The following is a 23,202-nucleotide window of genomic DNA, read 5'->3' on the forward strand; positions in this document are numbered from 1 at the left end:
AGAATAATAAAATACTTATTTGAGTAAAGTTTATTTTAATATCCTGTGTTTGCAAATGCTACTTTTAGAAAGTTAGCATTTGCTTGCCTGACTGTTTCAGCCCGCCTCTGCTAGGATGTGTATCTGCTGTCTGGTTTCTGTGAGTGACAGGGCTGGGGGATTCCAGGGGACAGGCTGGGATGCGCCAGGTGGTGAATAGAGGGATTACCCCCAGGATAGGTGGGAGGAGTGCCCCGTGACTCTGAATAGGGCTGTGCTCTGCCACCTCAAGGCTGGCTCCATCTCCTGCGGAGCATCTGATGTTCCTGCCTTGCACCTTGAAAGAAACTGCAAAAGGCTCAACAACAAAGTGCTCCAAAACTGGGTTGAACCAGGCTCAGGCCCCCTGGCCTGGAAAGACAAAAGAAACTGGGTATAAAGGTAGGAGCCCTGCTCCTAAACCGCAGATCCTGCTGGTGAACCAAGAAGAAACCCCACAAAGACTTGCTGCTGTTTTGAAAGACTTGCTGCTATTTGGAAAGACTGCCTATTATCTAAAAGGAACTGGTGCTCACAGCGATCTCCAAGGGTCTGGAAGCCAGTTGGCCCCCTGACCCGAGTCCCAGGAACATTGGACTCTGCCTGCCTGCATCTGAGCCATGAAGAAATTGCTGAACTCTTCCCCTGCTGCTGGAGCCGCCCCAAGTGCGTCCCGTATCGCTGGACTGCCGCGAAGCCTTCCTGTGCCTGCCCGCCCCGTGTGACCCGCTCTGACTACGAGCCGTACTCGCACCATTTCCCTGGGCTGCCCACACCCGCTTCGCCCTCCTCTGAAGGGTGCACTGTTCTGCCTGCCGCATCCCCACTGGGGGGAGATCCCTTAAGAGATCAGCGCATCGCCCCAGGAGACGCCTCATACGCCGAAGCGTACCCTCTCCCCGACGTCACGCTACAACGAGAAGCAGCATTTCCCCGTTCAGACGGGCATCTCCCGAGGTACGTGTCGTACGCCTGAAGCGTACCACTTCGCCCCGCCTGTGGGCACCCTTGGAGCAGTACCGCCTTGATCGCCTGCCAAGTACGCCTCGCACTACGTGCCTTCCCGAGTGACCCGAGGTATGTGGCGTACGCCTGAAGCGTACCACCTCGCACCGCACCTGGTCCCCGAGGCCACGCCGCGCAAGAGGAGCCGCGCTGTACGCTGAGTACAGGCAGCCCCGTGCCGCATTGCCACCTCTGGGGGAGATTGGTCCGCCACCAGGACGCCTACGCTTGCCTTAGCGCGTCCCCTCAGCCGCATAACCAAAGATACTGGGCCATCTGAACTCTGCCCTGTGCGCACTGGACCCGAGAGTCCACCCGTGGCGTAGTTCCTTCTTTGACTGCACTTTAATCCCGCCACGTCCCGCACATTCAATACGATGCACCTGAACACCAAAGAGCCGCTTTTGTTTATTAAGAAGAAGAAACGCATATCCTTGCAGAAAACGTATTGTGTGCATCACAAATAACCCGTTATTTATGGTCTTGTAATTAAGCCTGCATAGAATTTATATTTTGACATAAAAGTCTACGTATTTTTACAAAGCACAGCCTGGTGTCCATTTGTGGTGGGGTCACTTTGGTTACTGTATGTATTTTACAAATGCTTAGCCTATGACGCCCAGAGATTAGCCTTGTCTGCTTGCGCCACGCTACCTAAAAGGTGAGCAGGGGTTATTTGAAAGGGTGATCCCCTTATCCTGCCTAGAGGAGAGGGTCTCTGCTTGTCACAAGTTCCTACCTGTGCCAACCAGAGACCCCCAAATCTAACAGCGGGCATCGCAGGTTTATGCATGTGTTGTGTGCATTGCTAACCATAACTGGACAATCTGAGTGACTTTGGAAGTCTGAGTCAGAACCATAACCCAGTTTTTACCTGTGTTTTTTACAAAATACATTCTACTGAGGTGGTGATAACACCTCTATAATTTTGGTTGAGTCAGATTTCATTGCAAGTTTTGGGCAGATCCTTCAGACAGAGACCCAAAAAAATGAGGTGGAGGTGTCCCAAAAGTACCATTTCCTATTTTAATTCCCTTAGGAGGTTTGATCTTTAATACAGAAAAAATGGCTGAATGGAATTACACTACATTTGGCATGAAGGTAGAATGAAGACAGACAATGACAGAACTTTAACTAAGGTTGCTGCTTTGTTAGTTTGGTGTAAATCCATTCGTAGTTTTTAAGAAACTAGCTTTTAAAGAAGGACTCTGGGTGGGCATATAGGGTTAAATTTCAGATCTCACAAAAATTTTCCAGACTGCTTGGATCCGCAAATATCCTTGAATCCATGTATTAAAAAAATCGTCAAAACCAATTGTACAAGAGGGTTCATTTTCACAGCAGCCATTTTGGATCTATGGATCCTCAAAAAGAATCTGACTCCCTAACATAACTTTGAAAAAAAATGTAGATGTAGCCATTACAGGACTCGGGGACTAGGTCTGCGATACTTGAATAAAAAATAAATAAAAAGGTCAAATACAGGGGCAAGGTGAGCATACCATGACCCCATGGTCCAACTCCCACCTGGGAAAATGTTTAAAAACTATGTTCGATGTGTTCACCGGATTCAGTACCGTATTTGCAGATCTTAGTTAGAGCCTTCAGTGTGGATCTACAGATCTTAATTTTTTAAGATAGAAGGGTCTGGTCAAAGAAAGACTCTAGGGACATTGCGCAGGCAGTGGGATACACTACTTGGAGCCACCAGTAGTACACAACCACTGATGCAAGCTTCCCCGATTCAAGATGCCAACAGGTACACGATCACTGGGTGCAAGCTTCATGGACTCTAAAGGCCCTTCTACTGGGGTGCTGCTACCCCGTGCCACACCACTGGGTGCAGGCTTCATCGCCTTAAGGGGCCAGGCTGCCGAGGGGCTAGTACCACCTGCCACACCACTACCAGGAGCAGGCTTCAAGGATTCAAGGGACTCAGCTACTGAGGGGATAGTAACTCCAGCCTCACCATCATCGGGAGGAAGCTTCATGGATCTAAGGGGTCAAACTGCTGAGCAGCTAAGACCACCCGACCTGTACAATACTACTACGTGAAAGCAAGGGAGTGACTTATGAGGGGCTAGTATCACCCAATACACCATCACTGGGTGCAAGCTTCACAGACTCAAGAGTCCTGGCTGCGGAGGGGCTAGGACTGCCCGCCTGGTATATCACCACAGGGTGCAAGCTTCACAGATTCAAGGGGCTTAGCAGCTGAGGCACTAGACCTGCCCGATATCTACTGCCAGGTTCGAGCTTTAAAGACTCAATGGGCCTAGCTACTGAGTGACTAGTACTGCCCACAAACCACCAGCAACAAGATTTAAAAACTCAAAGTACCCTGCTGCCAAGGGTCTAATACAGCATGCCACATCACCATAGATGCAAACTTCAAAGACTCAAGGAGCCCAGCTGCCAAGGGGCTAGTACTACCCGCACAGATTAACAGTAGCAGGTGCAAGGTTCATGGACTCAAGTGGCCTGGTTGCCGAGGGGCTAGTACCATCTGCCTGGTACACCACCACTACGTGCAAGCAGCACAGACTCAAATGGCTTGGCCAGCAAGGAGCTAGCATAACCCACAACGTACACCACCTTGGGTGTAAGATTCACAGATTCAAGGGGCCCAGCTACCAAGGGGTAAACACTGCCTCCCTGGTACAACACCATTGGGTGCAAGCTTCACAGCTGAGCACAGCCCAGAGGTGGCATATAAGATGGTACAGTCAAGATACCACCCACTCGACATATCAACACTGAGATATGCTTCACGGACTGAAGGAGGTTGGCTGGACATGGCCCTGCAGCTGACCCCCCTGTGTACCGTCGCATGCTATATATAATGGAGGTTGGATGCCTTTGGATGGCAGACACAGGGCTTCACAAGATGCCAGGCCCTGCACTGTTCATGGGCAAAAGCCGTCAGAAATGGGTGTGGAATCACCACAGAGTGAGGTGCAGGTCCTGCCAGAGTCCAGGCCCTACACCCACCCCATTCAGTGTACCACTAGTCTCACCCCCACTGCAGACAATAAAAGGCCATCCACAGAGGACATTTGATGCCCATAAAGGATGGGCTGCAGGCCCTAACCAGATGTCACATTCTGCAACCGACACTGCACTGGGCAGAGCTAAAGGCTGCCTGTTGACAATGGTGCTCGGGGTCTGGTCTGTGAGGCCCTGTGTTTAACTTCTACTGTGGGTAGTTGAAGGAAGTATACTTTGCAGATTAGCTGTTGGCATAGGTTGGAGAACAGCTTTTGCACACACAATATCCAGTATAGTTAGGATACAGGTGCTTACCATAAAAACATGCTAGGCAGTCAACTCCTGCATTATATGTCTGCAAGCCATGTCCTGTACTGCAGCTATTCTCTATTAGTCACATCCAAAATGTGTGCACAGCAATGATTAGGATTTGAAATTATTTTTAAGAAACCCAAGTTTAAAGTGAAGTTTTGGTTGGGTTTTCTCAGAACACTATAATGTATGAAGAGTAAACAGTTAAAAGTGCAATTATTGTTAAAAACAAAACCACTGAAGTTTGCCAGTTATGATTCAGGAAACTAGCCATAACCTGCAACGTCGTCATGCACTGCTTATGACCACACATATTACAGTACCCACAGTATGCTAAGTGACATCATGGATGACATCACTAATGGCATCATACACTTATATCACTACTTAGTCATTGGCCATGGGAGTTAGCCACTAGGCCAGACATGTGCCCAATACTCTGTGAGTAACCAACACACAAATCGTATAACCTTTGGCAAAGTACAGCAAAGTTTGGCCGAGGAGTTCGCACCTTCAGCCAGCCCCTGTGGACAATACTCTGCAGTTTGTTAACACACACTACACACAGTCCTCGGCTGAACAAAAAAAAGTTTAGCCCTAGCGACACTCTTACAACTACACCAGGTTTAAACAGTCTCCATGCGGCCCACCCTTAAAGTGTACATCCTTGAGCCATGAGCAGTGGAATACAACCTTCAGCAAAGTCCAGCACCCAACCGTCCACAACTAAGAAGCCTTCACTTTACCCAGCCTTTGTCCCTAGCACTGGATTTTGACTGCATAACACGGCCATGCAGCCAGTTCTCCACAGGTGGGAAATTCCTGGTGCACAAAACATTTGGTTTACTCAGATGTGGTTAGTGACAGGCTTTGGCTTTAAGTCAGAACCCGCATTGGAAAAATTCAGCAACCAACACCAGTTGCACAGGGCATTTAACCTGTGCAGCAGGGATTATCGCATGCACCCAAACTTTACTGGGTATGCGACTTCTGCAGAGTATACGGTCTGCACTATTCGCAGTTGGAAAGGCCATCATGGACTAGCCTATGTCCAGTCCATGCACTCTGCACTATAGAAACAGTAATCATATGATGTATATGACCATTGTTTCCTGTTTTCTTTAAGAAAAAAAAATATGGGGTCTGTAGAGCAGTGTATCAGATGATGTCATCAATGATATGATTTAAATTATCATCAGTAATGCCATCAATTATATCAGTTAACATGTCATGAGTGATGTAGTATGTGAAGTCAAAAGCAGTGCACGAAACAGGTGCAAGTTATTGTTCATTTACTGAACCAGAACAGGCATGGTTTGGTATATTTCAGGTTTGGTGTGTAACCATAAATGCACATTAGCTGTGATTTTGCAGTGAATTTTCAGAGGTTTTATAAACATGTGTTATGTGATTATGAGAAAAAAAAAACACCTTCACTTTAACCTTTGTTTTTATATGCATTCACAAGTTACAGATCACTTAATAACTTTTTTGTAAATATCTTTATTGCATTTTTCCATTATGACATAGTCAGCAAAACCAGGTCTGGCAAACAACAACAAAACTCCATAGAGGAGAAAGGAAGTCAGATACATTTCAAACGTAGTTGTTCATGATATTGCCCAATACTGTATGTAGAGTTACACACCTCCTCCATCTGAGACCCATTACCCCTGGAGGGCCAAAGAACCCGGCCAGGATGATATAAAACACTTGCAAATAACAACTATGATTAACATCTCCTCACCAAAGAGAAGGCAGCTGTTATAAGTACATTCACATCCCAAAATGAGCAATCCAAACAAGAAAAATATAAAACCAACCGACCCCTTCTGCCCCCCCCCCCCCCCGAGATCATTGTACGTGCGACCAACCTCAACCTACCCCTACAACCTGCATCTCTTGTATGCCCCATGAATTACACAATCATTGGTCAGCATTTCTCATAATAAGCGATCCCCCAAGTAATCCTTGAGGAGTGGTCGGTGTATGCATTCACCCGAACCCCTGACCCACCCAGATGGTCAGCAGCATCTTGACCTGAGTGAAACCTCTGTCACCCTTGCCCGTGCAGAGACAGCAACAGGGAGGACGATCATCCGTATGTGGTTCCATTTTATCCAAATAATTGTCCCAGAACTGCAGGGGGTCCACCCCATTTGCATAATAGTTTATGGACAGCTAGTTCAGCCAGTGACACTGATGCATGTTGGTCAGTCAACGCTGCAATGGGGGTGCCGCAGCCAACTTCCAAACCATAGTAATGCAAAGTTTAACCAAGATCAGTGCCAGATTTTGGAACCGCAATAAACCCTTTGTTTTCTTAGTGATATGTCCTACATCGAGTAGGCACCGGACGGGGTCCAGACGAAACAAACAGCCTGTCACCTCTGACACCTTTTGCGTGACCTACCTCTAAAACAGACATATCACCACACGCGACCACAACACGTGGGGAAAATCTGCTTCTTCCACTCTGCATCTGGGACATCCACTAGTCGCACCAGAGAACATCCTATCAATCCTCTTTGGTGTGAGACTGGCATGATGGAGATATTGAAATTGAATAAGTCAAAACCATGCATTGCGCGTCACCTGCCTAACCAACTGGAGGCATCAGTCCCACAGTGCGTCAGAGATATCAGTTCCAAGTGCCAGTGTCCTATAGTCTCGCAGTGTTTCCAAGTTCTCCAGCAGGTATGCCGCTGCAGCGTGGAGTATAAATCACTTAATATCATTAAATGTGAATTTGGATCTTGCATTTGGATTGCTCAAGAAAAGAAAACTAATTAAGGAATACAAATTAAAGGAAATAATCCGCTGAATCAACAATTTCGTAATTTCTTGAAACACAGTAACGTCTGTTGAAGTTGTGTGCATCTTGAATTGAAGCATAGTACGTTCTGACTGTTTAGAATGGTTACGTTGAGTCCTGTGGTTGGAGGACTCGGAAGGTAGCACCTACAAAACAACCTGAATAATTATGAATTTTGTCAACAAGCAGTAAAGAAAATTTTGAACCCTAAAGAAGTCCTATGGTTTGCTGGGAAGGAACGTGTTGACTGTGTTCTCGTTCATATTATGAAATGAAATTAAAAATACTTGGCACTTTACATGATTCACTGGATTCTTGGCTTCTATACTCGACCCACTGGATTTCTTTGCATATACTGCACAATGATGGACAATTAAATTGCTGTTGTTTCAGGGTGTACCCCTCCCAACCTTTTGTGATTTATGTCTTCTTAAAGGTTTTACAACGGTTAACGCTGAGAGTTGGACACCCACTTTGTTGTAACGACTAAGTGTGGTGTCACTTAGCACAACTCTTCAAAGCAGCAGCTTTATATGCATCTTGTAAAAAGTGCAGCCCAGTTGTTTACAAATTTTGCATATATATTATCTTCTTTCTTTTGTTTACCTATATTAACAGAATCCAATTCACTGGTGATGGGACTCCAACTTGTCAACAATAATTGACAAGTTGGCATTCTATTGGGATAGCACGAATTTCAATATTCGAATAGCGATCCTTGATTAGGGTAGCAAAATATATTTCATATAAAAAATACTTTGGTGCGGTCTATAAAATCACTGCAATATCAATTCAATTAATTCTAGAAATCGTTGAATTTAAATATGCAGAGACCAGCAGAGGGTCCGTTTTATGTAAAGAAAAGAAAATATATATATATATATATATATATATATATATATATATATATATATATATATATATATATATATATATATATATAAGGGACAGTAACAGGCCTCAACTGATTAGCAAAAATAATACAAAAGAGTTGTTAAAGCTTCAAAATATGTAGATAGCTGGGACGTTTGTTCCACCTAAAAAATAAAGACTCCCAACTAAGATACTCCCTAGTATCTAATAACATTAATTAGTACACTGTGGTCTTCTTTAAAGTTATGTTAATAGTTTCAAGGGACTTGCAGATCAATTAGTTATTAGTCAATAGTACGATATTCCACTAAAGATAACTGTCCAAACCACCCACCAGATCCTGAGTGATAATCTGCAGTGAACACCAATGATAAATAGGGAACAGACTAGTCCCTAAGCCATTTTTCTGTTACTGACATAAAAACTAACATTTTACTCTCCAAGTGAGCATGAATATTTGTTGCATGAGTTACTGCAGAACCAACAGTGATCACTGAAGATTAATTTGTCTTGTGCTTTGGTGGACCTCAGACTTTGTTTTGAGTCACTGGAGATAAAGATATCACAGTTTAATGCAGCAATATCATGCAGCGGTTTGCTTGTTACTTGAACTAATTTCAAAGAATCATAGCAGTTTTTAAACGAGGACAGTTCACAGTTCTTACCATTCAGCCAGAATATTTGGCAAAATGGAAGAATTGCTAGTGTTCTGTACAATCTTTTCCTGTGTTTAAGCTGTTCGTGGAATCTGAATCTATAATTTAGGGTGTTACATCGTTGCCAAAAGAACATTTAATGAATTAGCCATCAGCTATTTATAAATAACTATAATTCCGGGTGTTAGATCTTTGCCAAAAGAACATTTAATGAACTTGCCATCCATATGGTTAAATTGGACACCACACTGATCCAGGGGTGTTTTCTTCCAGCCCGATAAAGTATTCTATTCCTAGGCCTGGACCATTGCAAACTGTAACTATCCAACAAACTGTAACTCAGCCCCATAGTCTGGAAGCTATTCAATGCAAAACACTGCTTTATTAGTCTACATGAACCCTGCCCGTTGGACACGGACTTTAAACTTAACTATAGGTACTACTTCATTGATGCCTTTTAGACATTATTTTGATACGCATTAGGTTTCTGGAAAACAAGCTGACATTAGCAATATTGGCAATTATTATTTTGACCCTACACCTAACCCTCTCAGACCTATGGGGCCCACTTCCCCCCAATGCAATAAAACCCCTCATCCCAAAAAGGCTGACAACAATCTTTCTCAGGATGACAGTGACCTCCTCTTTACACAGGAACGCAAATTTCATACCAGTGATCATGAGCTCAAACAATGGTGACCCAGGCCATCGCAGGAGGAGGCTTACCTTAAGTCACAACATCAAAGTTCCAATCCACAAAAGCCACCCTAAAAGGCATGCTCCAAAACTGAAGGTCAGCAGCCAAGCTGAGCACTGAGGTGGCTGAATTGACACTATCACGAATTAAGTGTTTTCTTCCTAGCTGAATAACCTCTCCTTCCCACTTATCAAACAACTGGTTCCTCTAAACTTCTCCATCTAGACAGTCGGGAGAGTCTAGGAGGTGTTGCAGCCATCCATAGTAAAATCCTAAAACTTAACAGTTTTAATGTGGAGGGATGATGCACCTTCGAATGACTAGAGATAGATCTCACTATAGACTCGAAGTTAACCAAAATCCATGTTATAAACCACCCACCAGGTGACCACCACCTTTTCACTAAGGAAATAATGGATCTCATCACTCTACAATCCCCTCATACCCACCAACTGTTGCAGGGATTCTGCCCTAGAACAGAACTATGCATAGGATTATGAGACCTTAGTGCGTAGGGACTGAGTCATCCTACCACCTTAGTACACATGAGCCTATAGTGTCTCACTTGCTGTCCTACTCACTCACAGAGAAACAAATGATTAGACACCCCAGAACACAACACTCCCAGATCTCTCAGGAATCACGCTAACAAGACACACCCTTTCGCTCGCACTCTTTTACTTGAACACAATAAGATCTGACAGAGACACAAAACAGTTTAAAATATTTATTTAAACTAACGTGCCCTAACATGCAGTATACGTGCCACAACAAGCAAGAAAATGCATTGCACAAATACAGTCAGCATAGCAGCTAGTCTATTTATCATAAAGGGGGATGTCATCATGAGAAGACAATAGAGAAAAGACTACAGAGCGTAACCTCCCTCCCCTTGCTAAGAAGCAGTATTTTTATATATTAGAAGATCTCTGGACTGTGTCAGCGGACACCATACCTTAGCCTATAGAGAGTAGATCTACATCATAGTTGCGGTCTTGCTCTTCTCCCTGGAAAGGTCCCTCTCCAAGCGTCCACTATCTATTTGTGTATTCCAATAAAACCAAAGTACGTTGTCTCAAACAACAGCTGCATCCGTATGTTTTGTCTAGGTGCTGAGGCCTAACCAGAACAAAATAACAAGGGGCATTGTTTATCGCCCTTGCACACAATGTTCAGAATAAATCACAGGAACTGGCAGAGAATGAACACAGCAGCCGGTTCATATGTAAAAAGTACAAACAAAGTCTTTGCAAAAATAAAGTCATGTAGTAATGTGTGCAAAGCAGCGGGCAAACAGCAGCAAGCTCATGCCAACTTAGAGAAAACGACAATGCCCCCATGTGCCACAACAACCTGTTCCTTGCTGATTTTAGAGGAACGATCCCTGTAACTAAGACAGCACTTTTCACTGACTTCTTGTACAACAATGGCCTAACACAATTCTGTGTTGGGCCAACTCAACCAAACGGCTCTACACTTGACGACCTTATAGGCAACAGAGATTCCATCCTCATGTACTTCATTCTACTAGTAGACTGTTCGGACCACCATGTCATACTATTCACTCACAACCTTAAACAAAAACCCATACAAAGGACAAATGAATGGAACTAAACACTGGATCAGAGACACTAAACAAATCAGGACTAACAAGCTATCACCAAAAATCATGTTCTGCCTTCAAACTCCAAGCGGGTTGCACACAATAGACTACTTAACCTCCTTCTGCAACACTACCATGTCTGATATACTCCCAAGAGATTTCTTAACCAAAACTAAAGAAGCAGTGAATCAAACCCTCCTGCCGATGGTTCGACAAGGACCTCAATGAAGAGAGGGGCAGCTCAGGATGATGGAGACTGGAAACTAGGACTTTACGTCTAATTCTCCTGCGATATGACAGAAACAAATATAAATAACAAATTTTAAAAGTGAAATTCTGCTTCCTAAGAACACAATTAGACAAGGCAAAAAATCCGCAAACTTTTCAGCATCACCAGACAAAAAACAAATCATCCACATAGACTAGTAGAGACTTCTTGCCAAAGATGTGAGGGGTTCTCAAAATATTTCCGAGACAAGATCAAGTAGATAGACTAGACCAACAAATCTTTGGACATTCTCCCATTTTCCACTTCACTGCATGATTCTCTTGAGAACTACACCGAAAAGTCAGTGGACTCTCCTCCTCTCAGCCCCCTGAGCACCGAGGCAGATGGGAAATATATCATTGAAAAGGGGAGAATATCTCTCTCCCAACGATACCCCTCCCTAGTGGATCCCTGCTTGGAGATCGCCTCAGAATGGCGATCCTTAAGCAGTGATTCACCACTACACCTTGGGCAAGGGCCTTTGCTCCCTCCAAATAAATTTGGCTAAGTTCAGTCTTTCTGCCCCAGTAGCACCCAATCTGGGGGGGGGGTGGGGGGAGGAGGCAGAACGCACACCAGATACCAGGGATTCTTTTTTTTTTTAATTAGTGTTAAGGGGTGGGGATGCCCTAAATGGGCATGTCAAAGCCCCCACCCCCCCAAACAACCTCCACAGACTTTCTGCTCCCCCCCAGGGGGCAAATCAGGGGGGATTACCCCCAATCTGCCCCCACCCCCTTGCCCTCCACCGGGGGAAGGCAGAAGAACAACTAGACACCAGGGATTTTTTTTTTTTTAAAAGAGGGGTGGGCAGCCCAAAAAAGGTAAGACCATGACCCCACCCGAATATATTTGGGGACAGTTTTTCTGCCCGCTCTCCTCCCCCCTGGGAGCAGTAGCCCCTAATCTGCCCCCAGGGGCAGAAAGCACACTCCACAATCTTTCTGACCCCTTAGGGGGCTAATGAGGGTTATTACCCTTGATCTGCCACCCGGGGGCAGTAAGTCCGCTAGACACCAGAGGTTTTTTTTATGTCTATAGGGGTGGAGGCTGCCCAAAATGGGCATTCCACTGCCCACCCCCCAAATTACAGTCTTTCTGCCACTCCCCCCGGGAGGCAGATGGGGGCAATAGCCCCTGATCTGCCCCCTCCCCCCCACGGGCAGACCACACACTAGGCATCAGGGATTTTTTTTTTTTATACGTAGGAGCTGACCGATATGGGGATGCCAATGCCCCACCCCCAAATAAATTGCCAGTCTTTCTGCCTCTCCCGGTAGACAGATGGGGCCAAAGGCCCCTGATCTGCCCCACTCTCCGGCCACTAAGTACCAGGGATTATGTTTCTTTTATACTTAGGGGTGGGGGCTACCCAGAATGGGCATGCTAATACCCCCACCCCCAAAAAAAGTCTTTCTGCCCCCCCCGAAGGCAGATCGGGGCAATAACCCCTTATCTGCCCCCCAGGGGGGCAGAAAGCCAACTAGGCACCAGGGATATGGCTATGGGCATTTCAGGGAGATGCCCCATAGGCAAGGATCGCTACCTTTTTTTTCCTAGACACACATTTTGGCTGTTTCAGTGATATTTTTAGTCTCATCTGCCCCCAAGCGGGGGCAGAAAACCACTAGAAACAAGTGAGAGTTTGTGTGTGTGTGTGTGTACTGGAGTTTGTCTGACAGTCTGCGTGTACTGATCTCTGGCTGGCATTTTCTTGGCGGTGTGTGTGGACTTACGCTTGAGGACAGTGTTTGTAGATTGGCACTAGCCTGGTGGTGTGCGTGGAGTGGTGCGTCGCTGGCAGTGTACATGGACTGGCACTGGGCCAACTGTGTGCATGGATGGTGCTTAGCTGTGGTGTACGGGGATGGCGCTTGGCTGGCCGAGTGCGTGGGTGGCACTTGGCTGGCGGTGTGTGTGGATAGTGCTTGGCTGACTGTGTGCATGGATGGGGCTTGGCTGGCTGTGAACATGGATGGAGCTTGGCTGGCGGTGTGTGTGGATGGTGCATGGAAGATCCTCATAAGTCGCACCTCCCTGGACTACCCTAGGTGTCTAGTTATCAGAAATGTTTGGGTTTGGTATGTTTCCCTAGATGGCCGCTGAGCCCAGGACCAAAAAAGCAGGTGACTCCCTTACAAAACCAGGTAGTTTTGAGATTGATAATTTTGAAGTCTCCACAGTACGTTTTGGGGTGCTTCCTGTCGCGGGCACTATGCCTACCCACACAAGTGAGATATCACTTTTATCGGGAGACTTGGAGCAATGGTGGAAGTTTGTGGCTCCCCGCAGATTCCAGAATTTTCCTTGACAGAAAAGTGAGGAAAATGTGCTTTTTTTTGACAAAGTTTAAGGTTTGCAAGGGATTGTGGGTATCAGAACCTGGTGAGAGCCACACAAGTCACCCCATCCAGGATTCCCCAGGATGTCTAGTTTTCACAAATGTACAGGTTTGCTAGGATTCCCCATGTGCCCGTGAGCTAGGGTCCAAAATCCACAGCTAGTCACATTGCGAAAAAAGGGTCAATTTTTACTAGAACAGTTTGATATGTTCATGTTGCTTTTAGGGCCAATTACTGTCGCTGGCACTAGGCCTACCCACACAAGTGAGGTACCATTTTTATTGGGAGACTTAGGGGAACACAGGATTGTAGAACATGCGTTATTACCTATTGACTTTCAATGCATTTCTGACTTCCAAATGTAAGACAATGTGTAAAAAACATGTCACTTTGAAAAATGTCCTCTAATTCACATGCTAGTATGGGTACCCACAATTTCGGAGATGTGCAGATAACTACCGCTTCTAAACTCTATATTTTGTTCCCATTTCGGAAATACATAGGTGTCCTTGAAACCCATTTTTCATTCTTTATATTTTACCAAATGAATTGCTATATACCCAGTACACAATGAAAACACATTGCAAGGCACAGCTCAGTTATTGGATCTGGGTACCTCGGGTTCTTGGTTAACCTACAAGTCCTATATATCACCACAACCAGAAGGGTCCAGCGGACGTAACGGTATACTTCTTTCAAAAATCTGCCAGAGTTAGAAGGTATGGGTGAAACCGTTGGCACAAACTTCTATTTTTCTCAACACAATTTAATATTTTTTTATTTCAATTGTTAGTTTCTATAGGACAAGCTTAAAGGATCTACACAAATTACCCCTTGCTAAATTCAGAATGTTCTCTACTTTTCTGAAATGTATAGCTGTCTGGGACCCTTTATTGCTTTCATGCCTATTTCTACCACTAACTGAAAGGAGGTTGAAATCACAAAAATAGTAAAAATAGGCTATGTCCCAGTAAAATGCCAAAACTGTGTAGAAAATTAAGGTTTCCGACAAAAGTTTGCCTGTCCCTCAAAGCTGGGAAGATGTTGATTTCAGCATCACAAACCCTTTGTTGATGGCATTTGCAGGGAAAAAAACAGACTTTCTTCTGCAGCACTTTTTCTCCATTTTTCAAAACAAAAAATAAAATGTTACTGTATTTTGGCAAATTTCTGGGTCCTCTCCAGGGGAATCCCCAAATCCTGAGTACCTTTAAAATCCTCAGGATGTTGGAAGAAAAGGACACAAATTTGGCATGGACACCTTATGTTGACAAAAACTTAGAGGGGCCCAAGCGTCAACTACCCTAAATGGCCAAAAAAGGCTCAGCACGGGGAAGGGGAGGAGGCCTAGAAGCGAAAGGGTTAAAACACAGTGATTTACAATGCAGAAAAAAGTTGTTAACAGAGTTAGAAACAGCATACTCTAAAAGCAAAAAAGAATTCATGTCACGTAATGCCACCAGATCTAAAAATGGCATATGTTTGGACAAAAAATTATAAATGTTTATGGAGAATACCAGTGTATATATTTAATGTAATTCAAAACATTTAGGTCATTATTATTATCAAGTAATTTTTTTATGCATCTATTATAAAAAGGTTTTCAGCTTGAGAAGCGTACTGGAATCAACCACTTCCCTAATCCCAGAGAAAAGGGTGAAGTTTCTAATAATTTGGGAACTTTGTACTTTTTAACTGAATGTAATGAATTGTTCTCTTGGGTTTGTCAGAAGCATTAGATTTAGGGCTCCCGATTTTATGGTATTTATTTCTTTGACATATCCATCTGTATCTATCCATATTTATTTTTTGGCCGTCTTTTTGGTATTTATCTGTATTTATTTTTTGTTTAGAGAATAAACAGTCATAAAATGGTATATTTCCACATTTATTTAACTTTTAAACATGCACTCAGACGTTGATGCCCGTTTAGTTTTAGCAAATTAAGCAGCCAAATATAACAAAACACTACACCCATAGATAAATATAGCATTATATACAAAAATATGTTAACTGAGGAAATCTCATACTGTTTTTTAGATCTCGCCTAGCGTTGCAACTCAACGCGCTGCTCGCTCAGCTAGGGATATTGTGGATGAGGGATTTTCAGAAGGGGACTCAAAGCCCCGCCCCTCATTTCCATTGGCTTGCGTCACCGTTTATGCTAAACGGTGGCCTGCCATTGGAAATGGGGTATTTTTGTTGCCGCCCTTTCGCCTTTTCATCCGGCCCATCCGGACTGGCTCGTCTGCTTTGCGGCTGTCACAAAGCAATTTCTTATCTTTAGGAGGCGTGTTATATAAACAAGCCGTGAGATCCAGTCCGGATGGGCCGTCTGAAAAGGCAACAGGGCGGTAACAAACGAGCACTGTTTGGAGAGCTTATTTTCATTGCAATATCGTAATTATAGTTTTGCTTTTTCCCTTAATTAGAACACGTTACGATAACTGATACAATTATTTGCATTTGACACTGGAGAATTTAAGGTCGTTGCTATAGTTGAACTAAACGAAATTATGTTTTATTCTAAGCTGATAAATTGATCAGATAGATGCCGGTGCAGGGTATTTTGAACCATAAATGCTGCTATAGATAGGATGACTACTGGCACCACAATCAGCGTGGACTTTATTAATTCAATGGCTACAAACTGTGCGACAACACAGGCATCCGAACAGCAGGTTGGGCCTCCCTGGTTAAGTGGCCTGTTTCAGCTGGAATGCCCCAGCAGCCCTTTCACCTGTTTTGTATTATGCATGCATCACTCTAGGCTCGAGAGCTGTGTGCTGAGAGGAGGGCGACGCGCGAGGCCGTGATGCGAGGCTCGAGTCGTGCTGTGCGCCTCCGCCGTCGAAGAATATGTTCTGAGGCGGAGAAGCAGCGGCGCCAGGCGGGGAGGAACAGCAGCGATCACAGGGAGGCACAGGCGGCGGGATGAGTGGGCACGGGGGTGGTGGGAGAAGTGAAGAACAGCTAGGCACCTGGGGGCAGGGGTGGGTGGAGCCCCATTTTGAAGCAACACTCCCTTTACAACCTAATTGTGTCCTAATCTCACCAACCATGGATCCACGTTTCCAGTCTAATCCACAAACCTACCAGCCCCCACAGCCAAACCATGCCTTAATCTATCACCAATCTAGCCCTTAACCTAATTTTCCCAAACAGGTTTTACTCGAAAATTCAACAGTGCGCCTTGATCAATCAAGCCACTGACAGGCACCCTGTCTGCCTTACATAACTAAACCAGCCCCCAGCTCTTCACCAGTCCTCCTGCTCTCACTATAAATGATTAACCTCCACTGCTTTTGTGCTGCTCCCTATCCCAGCCCCAGTTAACACCCAGTGCCTCCCTCCGCTTCCTCTCCCTCCTTCCCGGCCGCCCCTGTTCACTCCCCACACATTCCTATCTTTTATCTTCCACTGGGACTGGCCACTCTCCTCTATTTATCTCCCTCTTCTCCCTGGAAGCTATGCTCACTGGAAGGAAAAAACAAGCATTTGCAATGTAATTGGTCTTACATATTAGTGACAGTTTGAGCTATTGGTTTTGCAAATCAAAATGTTTGTTAGATTTATTTACTTTTTTTAAATATTCCAGCAGTAGCACAGGTAATAAAATAAATTCCGCGAGGCAAGGGTGCAGTACCTTCTGTGGCTAATAAAGGTCCCTGTACAACTTCACAGGGTCACCTAGTAACAGCCTGTGGTACTGCACCCTTTCCTTGCTTCATGGAATTTCTTTTCTTACTTATGCTACTGCTGGTTGTACAAAAAATAAATCTAACAAACATTATCATTTGCAACGCCAATAGCTCAAACCTAACCTAATGCGAGACCTATTGCATTGCAAATGCTTGCTTTTTAACTCCCCATACTTTCTATCTGCTCAGCTGTTGGCCTGGAATTCCTAAAGAACAGCATGAAGAGTCACTCACAATGAGCACCATTTTCTGTATTTTTCCACTTTTAAAAATAAATAAATAAATACAGACAGAAGCATATTGTTTTCGGTCTGTATTTATCTGCAAAAATAAGTAAAAAACGGAAAACAGGAAGCCTTACTTATATTTAAGACAAAAACAATGGGTACACGGCTAAGTCCAAAGATTATGTGAAAACCTATTCACATACAATATAATTAATAACACCTTGCGAAGCTGTTTAAGTGAGTAAGCCTTTTCCCCACAAAAAGACACAAACGAAACAATTATGTAAAAAAGATGCAGTCGACAAAAATCGCAGCTGACCTTAAACAACCCACGTGTGTCCCTTTCTTTACCAGAATTACTTCGTGCATTATTTTCCTCTAATTGAACAAATTATGCAATAAAGAAATGTCCTTTCAAAATAAAGGGTTTTATCTGCAATCGTCTTTTCTGCACCAAGTCTACTGCGGGTTCTTCAAATTAGTTGGCACGTTTGTTTGTCACCCAACGTTAATCACAAATCACCGTCAAGCCAGGCGCTGAAATGAAGAGCGAGACGGTTGCGCGCGTGAACAAAGGGTCCCGTCTATTCAGACAACAGGTACAGATCTGTGAGGCTTCCCCTCCTCGTGCACGGCCAATGGTAATCCCCCGCGCGGACCACCTGCGGGCTTCCCCAGACCCCGCGCGCATTCACTCAGTGGCCCTGCTGCTGATACCCCGGGCCGGCACGCCAATTAATGTCAATTCTAATTTGAGCACCTGTCCACAACAAATTATGCAGAGACCACCAACTCTTCACAGTGGGGCAATTATGACGCGGTTTTCACTGTGCCTGTGATAGTTTTCAAATCATGCAAATATGTCGCAACCAATCATAAATGGCACGTGTTTGTAGAACCGTTACATATGGAGCTTGTGAGAAGAGAACCCCGTGCTGTTTTGCAACACAACACCTCTTAAAAGTTGTGACCCGTGCTCATACTGCAGTAAGGCAGTTACGAGAAATAAACAAGTTGTACATTTTACACGCGCACACAACTCTTGATATTTGTTGCAATAAAAGAACTTTAACATACTGGAAACCTTCGACAGTGACCATTTTATCCAGATAACAGAACTGACTTTAACACATTGCACAATGACAAAGAAACAAACGTAGGTGAAGAATAATAAACCCGGACAGCATAGCAGAGTAAAAATTATGCATCCATGAAGCACTGGAAACACTGCAGAGAATAATGACCCTATAACAATAATGCACAAACTGCCCGCGCCACAGAGAGCAGCCTACAGCGACCATGGAGCACGGTAACGTCGTTCTTAGCTCTAAACAATACCAATAAAGCACACAACATATCAGGGAAAGGCCAGCAAAAATGACTAAGACCTGGTATACCGCAGCCCAGAGATAAACAAAGAGAACTAAACAAGCTAAGGCACTACACAAACCAAAGTAACTCGCACCTTAAAGCCTGAAAGCTTATAGCGCATGGGTTCTGCCACTAAAGCGGCGATAATGGGCTTGATAATATGCCGCAGAGAATTCCAATAGAATCCCATGTAGACACCAGAACCTGGGCTTCTATTGGAATTCTCACAGGCATATTATCAAGCCCATTATCGCCAATTTAGCGGCAGTTTTATGCCGCTAAAGCGACGATAATTTTAACGCCATTTCTTGATAATATGCCCCTTAATACAGGAGAGGAAGCAAACACAAAAAGAGACTTGCTGTCATTATTTTCCATTTGCAAGCTCAAAGATTCCAGAAAATTTACTCGATTGACTCCACACGCACAAAAAACGTGTTAAATAGCATACCGGCTGCTGCACGGGAATAGCCTATCTCATCTTTAATATCGTCAGTAAAGGGAAAAGACTCCGATAAGCAAAAACATCAGCGGCACTTCGTACAGGTAAGAGCTCTGGAGTACTACACAACCGCGTCCACTGGTATAGGGGACACAGGGGCAGACGGGGCTCCTGGCCCACATGGCCTTCCCGCCAAAATGTTCAAACTAAATGAAGATGAATGGGCACCTTGGCTTAATTCTTTATACAATGACTTATTTAACAAGCCCAATACATTTATTTATGTATTTTCGAGTTTCATAACGCATTTCTTTTGAGTCAGCACATCGCATACTCGCTCACCACTGTGAAGAAGGGTGAGGCTGCACTGCCCACTTACTTTACAGTAGACCTAATGCACAGTTAACGGAAGCCTCTGGTCTCACCTAAAGACGTGTCTGGTGTGATTCCCATGCTCTGAAGCAATGCTTCCGCTTCTCGTCTCTTTTTGTCAAGGTCAGACTCTTCTTGAACAGGGGCCGCTTGTTCTTTTTGTTGATCGGTCTACAATAAAGAATACACAAAACTAAATGCAGTTTTAAAATGTATAGACAGAGGGCGCTATTTCGTATGAAAACATTCCACAACACGCATATAATCAGCGCGCCTAAACATGGCTTATTATAAACATTAGGAACAATACAGGTGTAATGACGCATGCAATCAAATGCATAGTTCTCAAATCTAAAATCCTTTTAAGAGGGAGCCAGGCTCAGACTGGCCTATAAGGGAAGCAGGCAGTGGCTGAAGGGAGGCTCAGTGTGTGGGCGTTTTTTGGGGCTGTTTTATGGTTTGGTGGGCCGATTTTTACTGTTTACGTCCTTGATACAGATATTGCCTGTAGTTTCCATATCTAGCAAAACACAAATATACTTTGTATTAAAAAGTTCAAATCTGCCCCGATTCGCACATATGCACCACTTTTTTAGTTATCTGATTCGCCAATGAGGGCCACTTATTTTGGTGCCTGGGCCTATTTTCTGTACTAGACCAAGTTCGGCCCTGTCAGGGGGCAGGTGTGAATTTCAATGTGGAATAAAACTCCTTGAAGCCAGTGAATAGAAGTCTCTTCTTGGAAGTGTCGGCCAGGTTGAACAGGGTGGAGTGGAACTGTAAAACAAAGTGACAGAAGAAGTGGGCGATTTGGAGGTCCCCACAAGCGCAGTGTTGCAAAAATCAAGGTGGAAAGTGGTGGCGGGACAGGGACAGACTCGAGTATGAAGTTTGGTAAAGCAGAGCTCACTTATTAAAAGTCAAAGCACATTTCTATGAGGGTAGGAAAAGGGCACGTGAACTATTACTGAATAGAATAAGTTTACAGCAAGACTAGTTAAGGCACCAATAGATGCAACAGAGGACTACATGATGCGAAAGTTATCAGACATTCAAAGAAACTACATCGGTTTAGTCTTTTATCAGGGTCTGTCTAAAGAGAAGGGGACTGGTGGGAGAAGGATCCGAAAACATAGGGAAATTTGCTCAATGTTAAGTACCCTTCTGACATCATGGAGGGTCTAGAAGAGTTATAGAGCGAATGAAATCGCAAAGGCACCAGGCTCTGACAAGTTTATCCTATCTCGGACGTTAGCAGCTCTGTTCTATTCCTTCCTTGAAGAGGAAATAATAATGGCTACTATGACACAGGCACTTGTTTCGGTCATTCCGAAATCAGGGAAAGATCCAACCTTCTTCAGTATGTACTGGCCCATCGGTTGGTAAACTGAGGCGTGGAGCATTTGTCTACTGTCCGTGCATTACTGGAGGAGAGGATGACTCTTCTAATGTATCTGGATCAATCACGTTTTATCAAATCTCAGATAGGCAGTGATAATACAAAAATATTTTTATATATTAACAGCGTACACAGTAAGTCCTCGAAAACTGTTATTATCAAGTTAGATGCCGAGACTGTTTTTGATGGAGCGGGCTGGGAGTTCATGGATAGCACATTGCAGACTGGGCAGCAGGATCAGTAGATGGCTCTTAGCCAATTACTAAATATCAAGTGCAAGGATCAGAGTTAAAAGTGTGGTTTCGGGGCCAATGAAACTTGAACTGAGTATGAAGAAGGGATGCCTCTTGTCACCACTTCTATTTACCTGGATGGAACCCATAGCAAATTACACAAGACCTAACCAGGCAATGAAAGGTGCAGGGATTGGGCTACATACTTTCACATCGTCACAGTATGCTGATGGTGTCCAGTATCGTTGCTGGATCCTCAGCATCCCACCTTCCCATTAAAGGCCGAGTTAGAGACATTTTATGAGGTGGTGGTTTTCAAGATGAATTAACAAAAAATAGAGGTGTTTAATCTGCCCACACCTAAGGAATTCGATAAACGTGGGAATCCAAACTGCCCAAACAATCTAGAAGGCAATGCGACTAAATTAGCCACCCCTTTGACAATAGACACAGAAAGGCATTTCAAAGGAGTTAAAGCCTGCTAATGGGTGGCAATGGGAGCAGCAATTAAACTAGCACTGCTGCCACTAATGTTATAGAAACAATATTACTGCTAATCCAGTGATACCCCTATAAAGCACTAATGGAGTGATGTATGCCATTACCATTTAAATTAGAGTTACAACTTACTCGAGACACTTCTGATGGCACGAGCTATGGGGTAAAGATCTAGTACAAATTTTGAGCTACTGACGACAACAGAATGTGACAATTACCGGCCATGGAAAAATGAACTCTCATAGTTAGTCAAATTGGAAAGGATGTTTACAGGGTGAAACTTAGTGCTGACATTCCTGACAACAAGAATCTGAGAAGTTACCTGCCCAAAGTCCTCCAGGGCAATTTGGATTAATCCAGTAGAGCAGAGCAAGAGGCCGTTGGTGGTAACTGAGCACTCTTGTACCTTATTTGAACCTTTCCCTTACTCAGATACAGAGGCGCAACTAGAGCCACATTTCGGGGGGGGGGGGGGGGGGGGGGACTAAGAAAAACTTACGGGGGGCGGAATCTTTTAAGCCATAGGCAGAGTGAAGCTGCAGGGGCTCTTAGAAGGGGGGTGAAACAACAGCAAGGCCTCATTAACATGCAAATGGTCTTTTAAAGACCTGTGAAGTGCTCGGGTGCGGCTGTGTGTGCGCCGGGAAGCTGTCTCATCCCGGGCTGTCACACACGACGGGGGGGGGGGGGGGGTGGCTGAAGCCCTGTGAGTCCCAATGGGTGTTGCCCGCCTGCTCAGATACACTCCACCAGGACCGGAGCAGGAACAGAGTAATATCTGAGATCTCTAGGGTACAACTCAAGGAGTGTTATCTTAAACTTACATAGAATGTTTGGGGGTGTACTAAATAGCTTTTTGAGGGCGATTGGTTCTATTTTCTTTTCTTCTTGTGGTGATTTCAATGAAACCTTATTAAAGCATTTAGCATAAAGTATGACAAAAATGGATGGGCAGAGCTCAGAGTGTTGGTGGATGAAGAAAGAGTTAGAGCGAAAAGTCAAAATGCAGCAGAGACCTTTGAATGTGGGTATGTCTGTGCCCGAGGCATTTTGTCCCGAATGGCGATTTGTTCATTACAAGTTGCTCACTAGGCAGGAGAAGGGCCCTTATCAGCATACAAAAGTGTTGGGCGTTTGTTGAAACTCACGCAGAGTTTCTCTTGTAAAAATAAAGTGGTCAATTAAATGACTGACGGCAAATTATGAGAGCAGAAACTAAGATGCAAGAAGAGCAATGAAAAGACGTTCATGGCATTACAAATACTTGGAGTAGCAAAACATTGTAAAGAACTGCGAGAGTGGTAACTTGGTGAATTTAGGGTCACGTGAGCACATGTGCATTGATGTGCCTCAGTGCTCAATAATAAGTTGACTTCATTCAA

The 23,202-nt window shown here is 44.3% G+C and overlaps 1 protein-coding gene across 4 annotated transcripts in view; it reads right to left on the bottom strand.

The window, feature by feature from the left end:
• DYNC1I2 (dynein cytoplasmic 1 intermediate chain 2) overlaps positions 1-23,202 on the bottom strand; it is a 338,688-nt gene that overhangs the window by 241,227 nt on the left and 74,259 nt on the right. For all 4 annotated transcript variants that reach the window (XM_085645306.1, XM_085645305.1, XM_085645304.1 and 1 more), the window contains exon 3: positions 19,744-19,861. In XM_085645306.1, coding sequence (XP_085501432.1) covers positions 19,744-19,861 — 118 coding nt within the window. The remainder of the gene's footprint in view (positions 1-19,743; positions 19,862-23,202) is intronic.

Source organism: Triturus cristatus, chromosome 3_1, assembly GCF_964204655.1.
Source record: "Triturus cristatus chromosome 3_1, aTriCri1.1, whole genome shotgun sequence".
In the NCBI taxonomy this organism is placed as follows: Eukaryota; Metazoa; Chordata; class Amphibia; order Caudata; family Salamandridae; genus Triturus; species Triturus cristatus.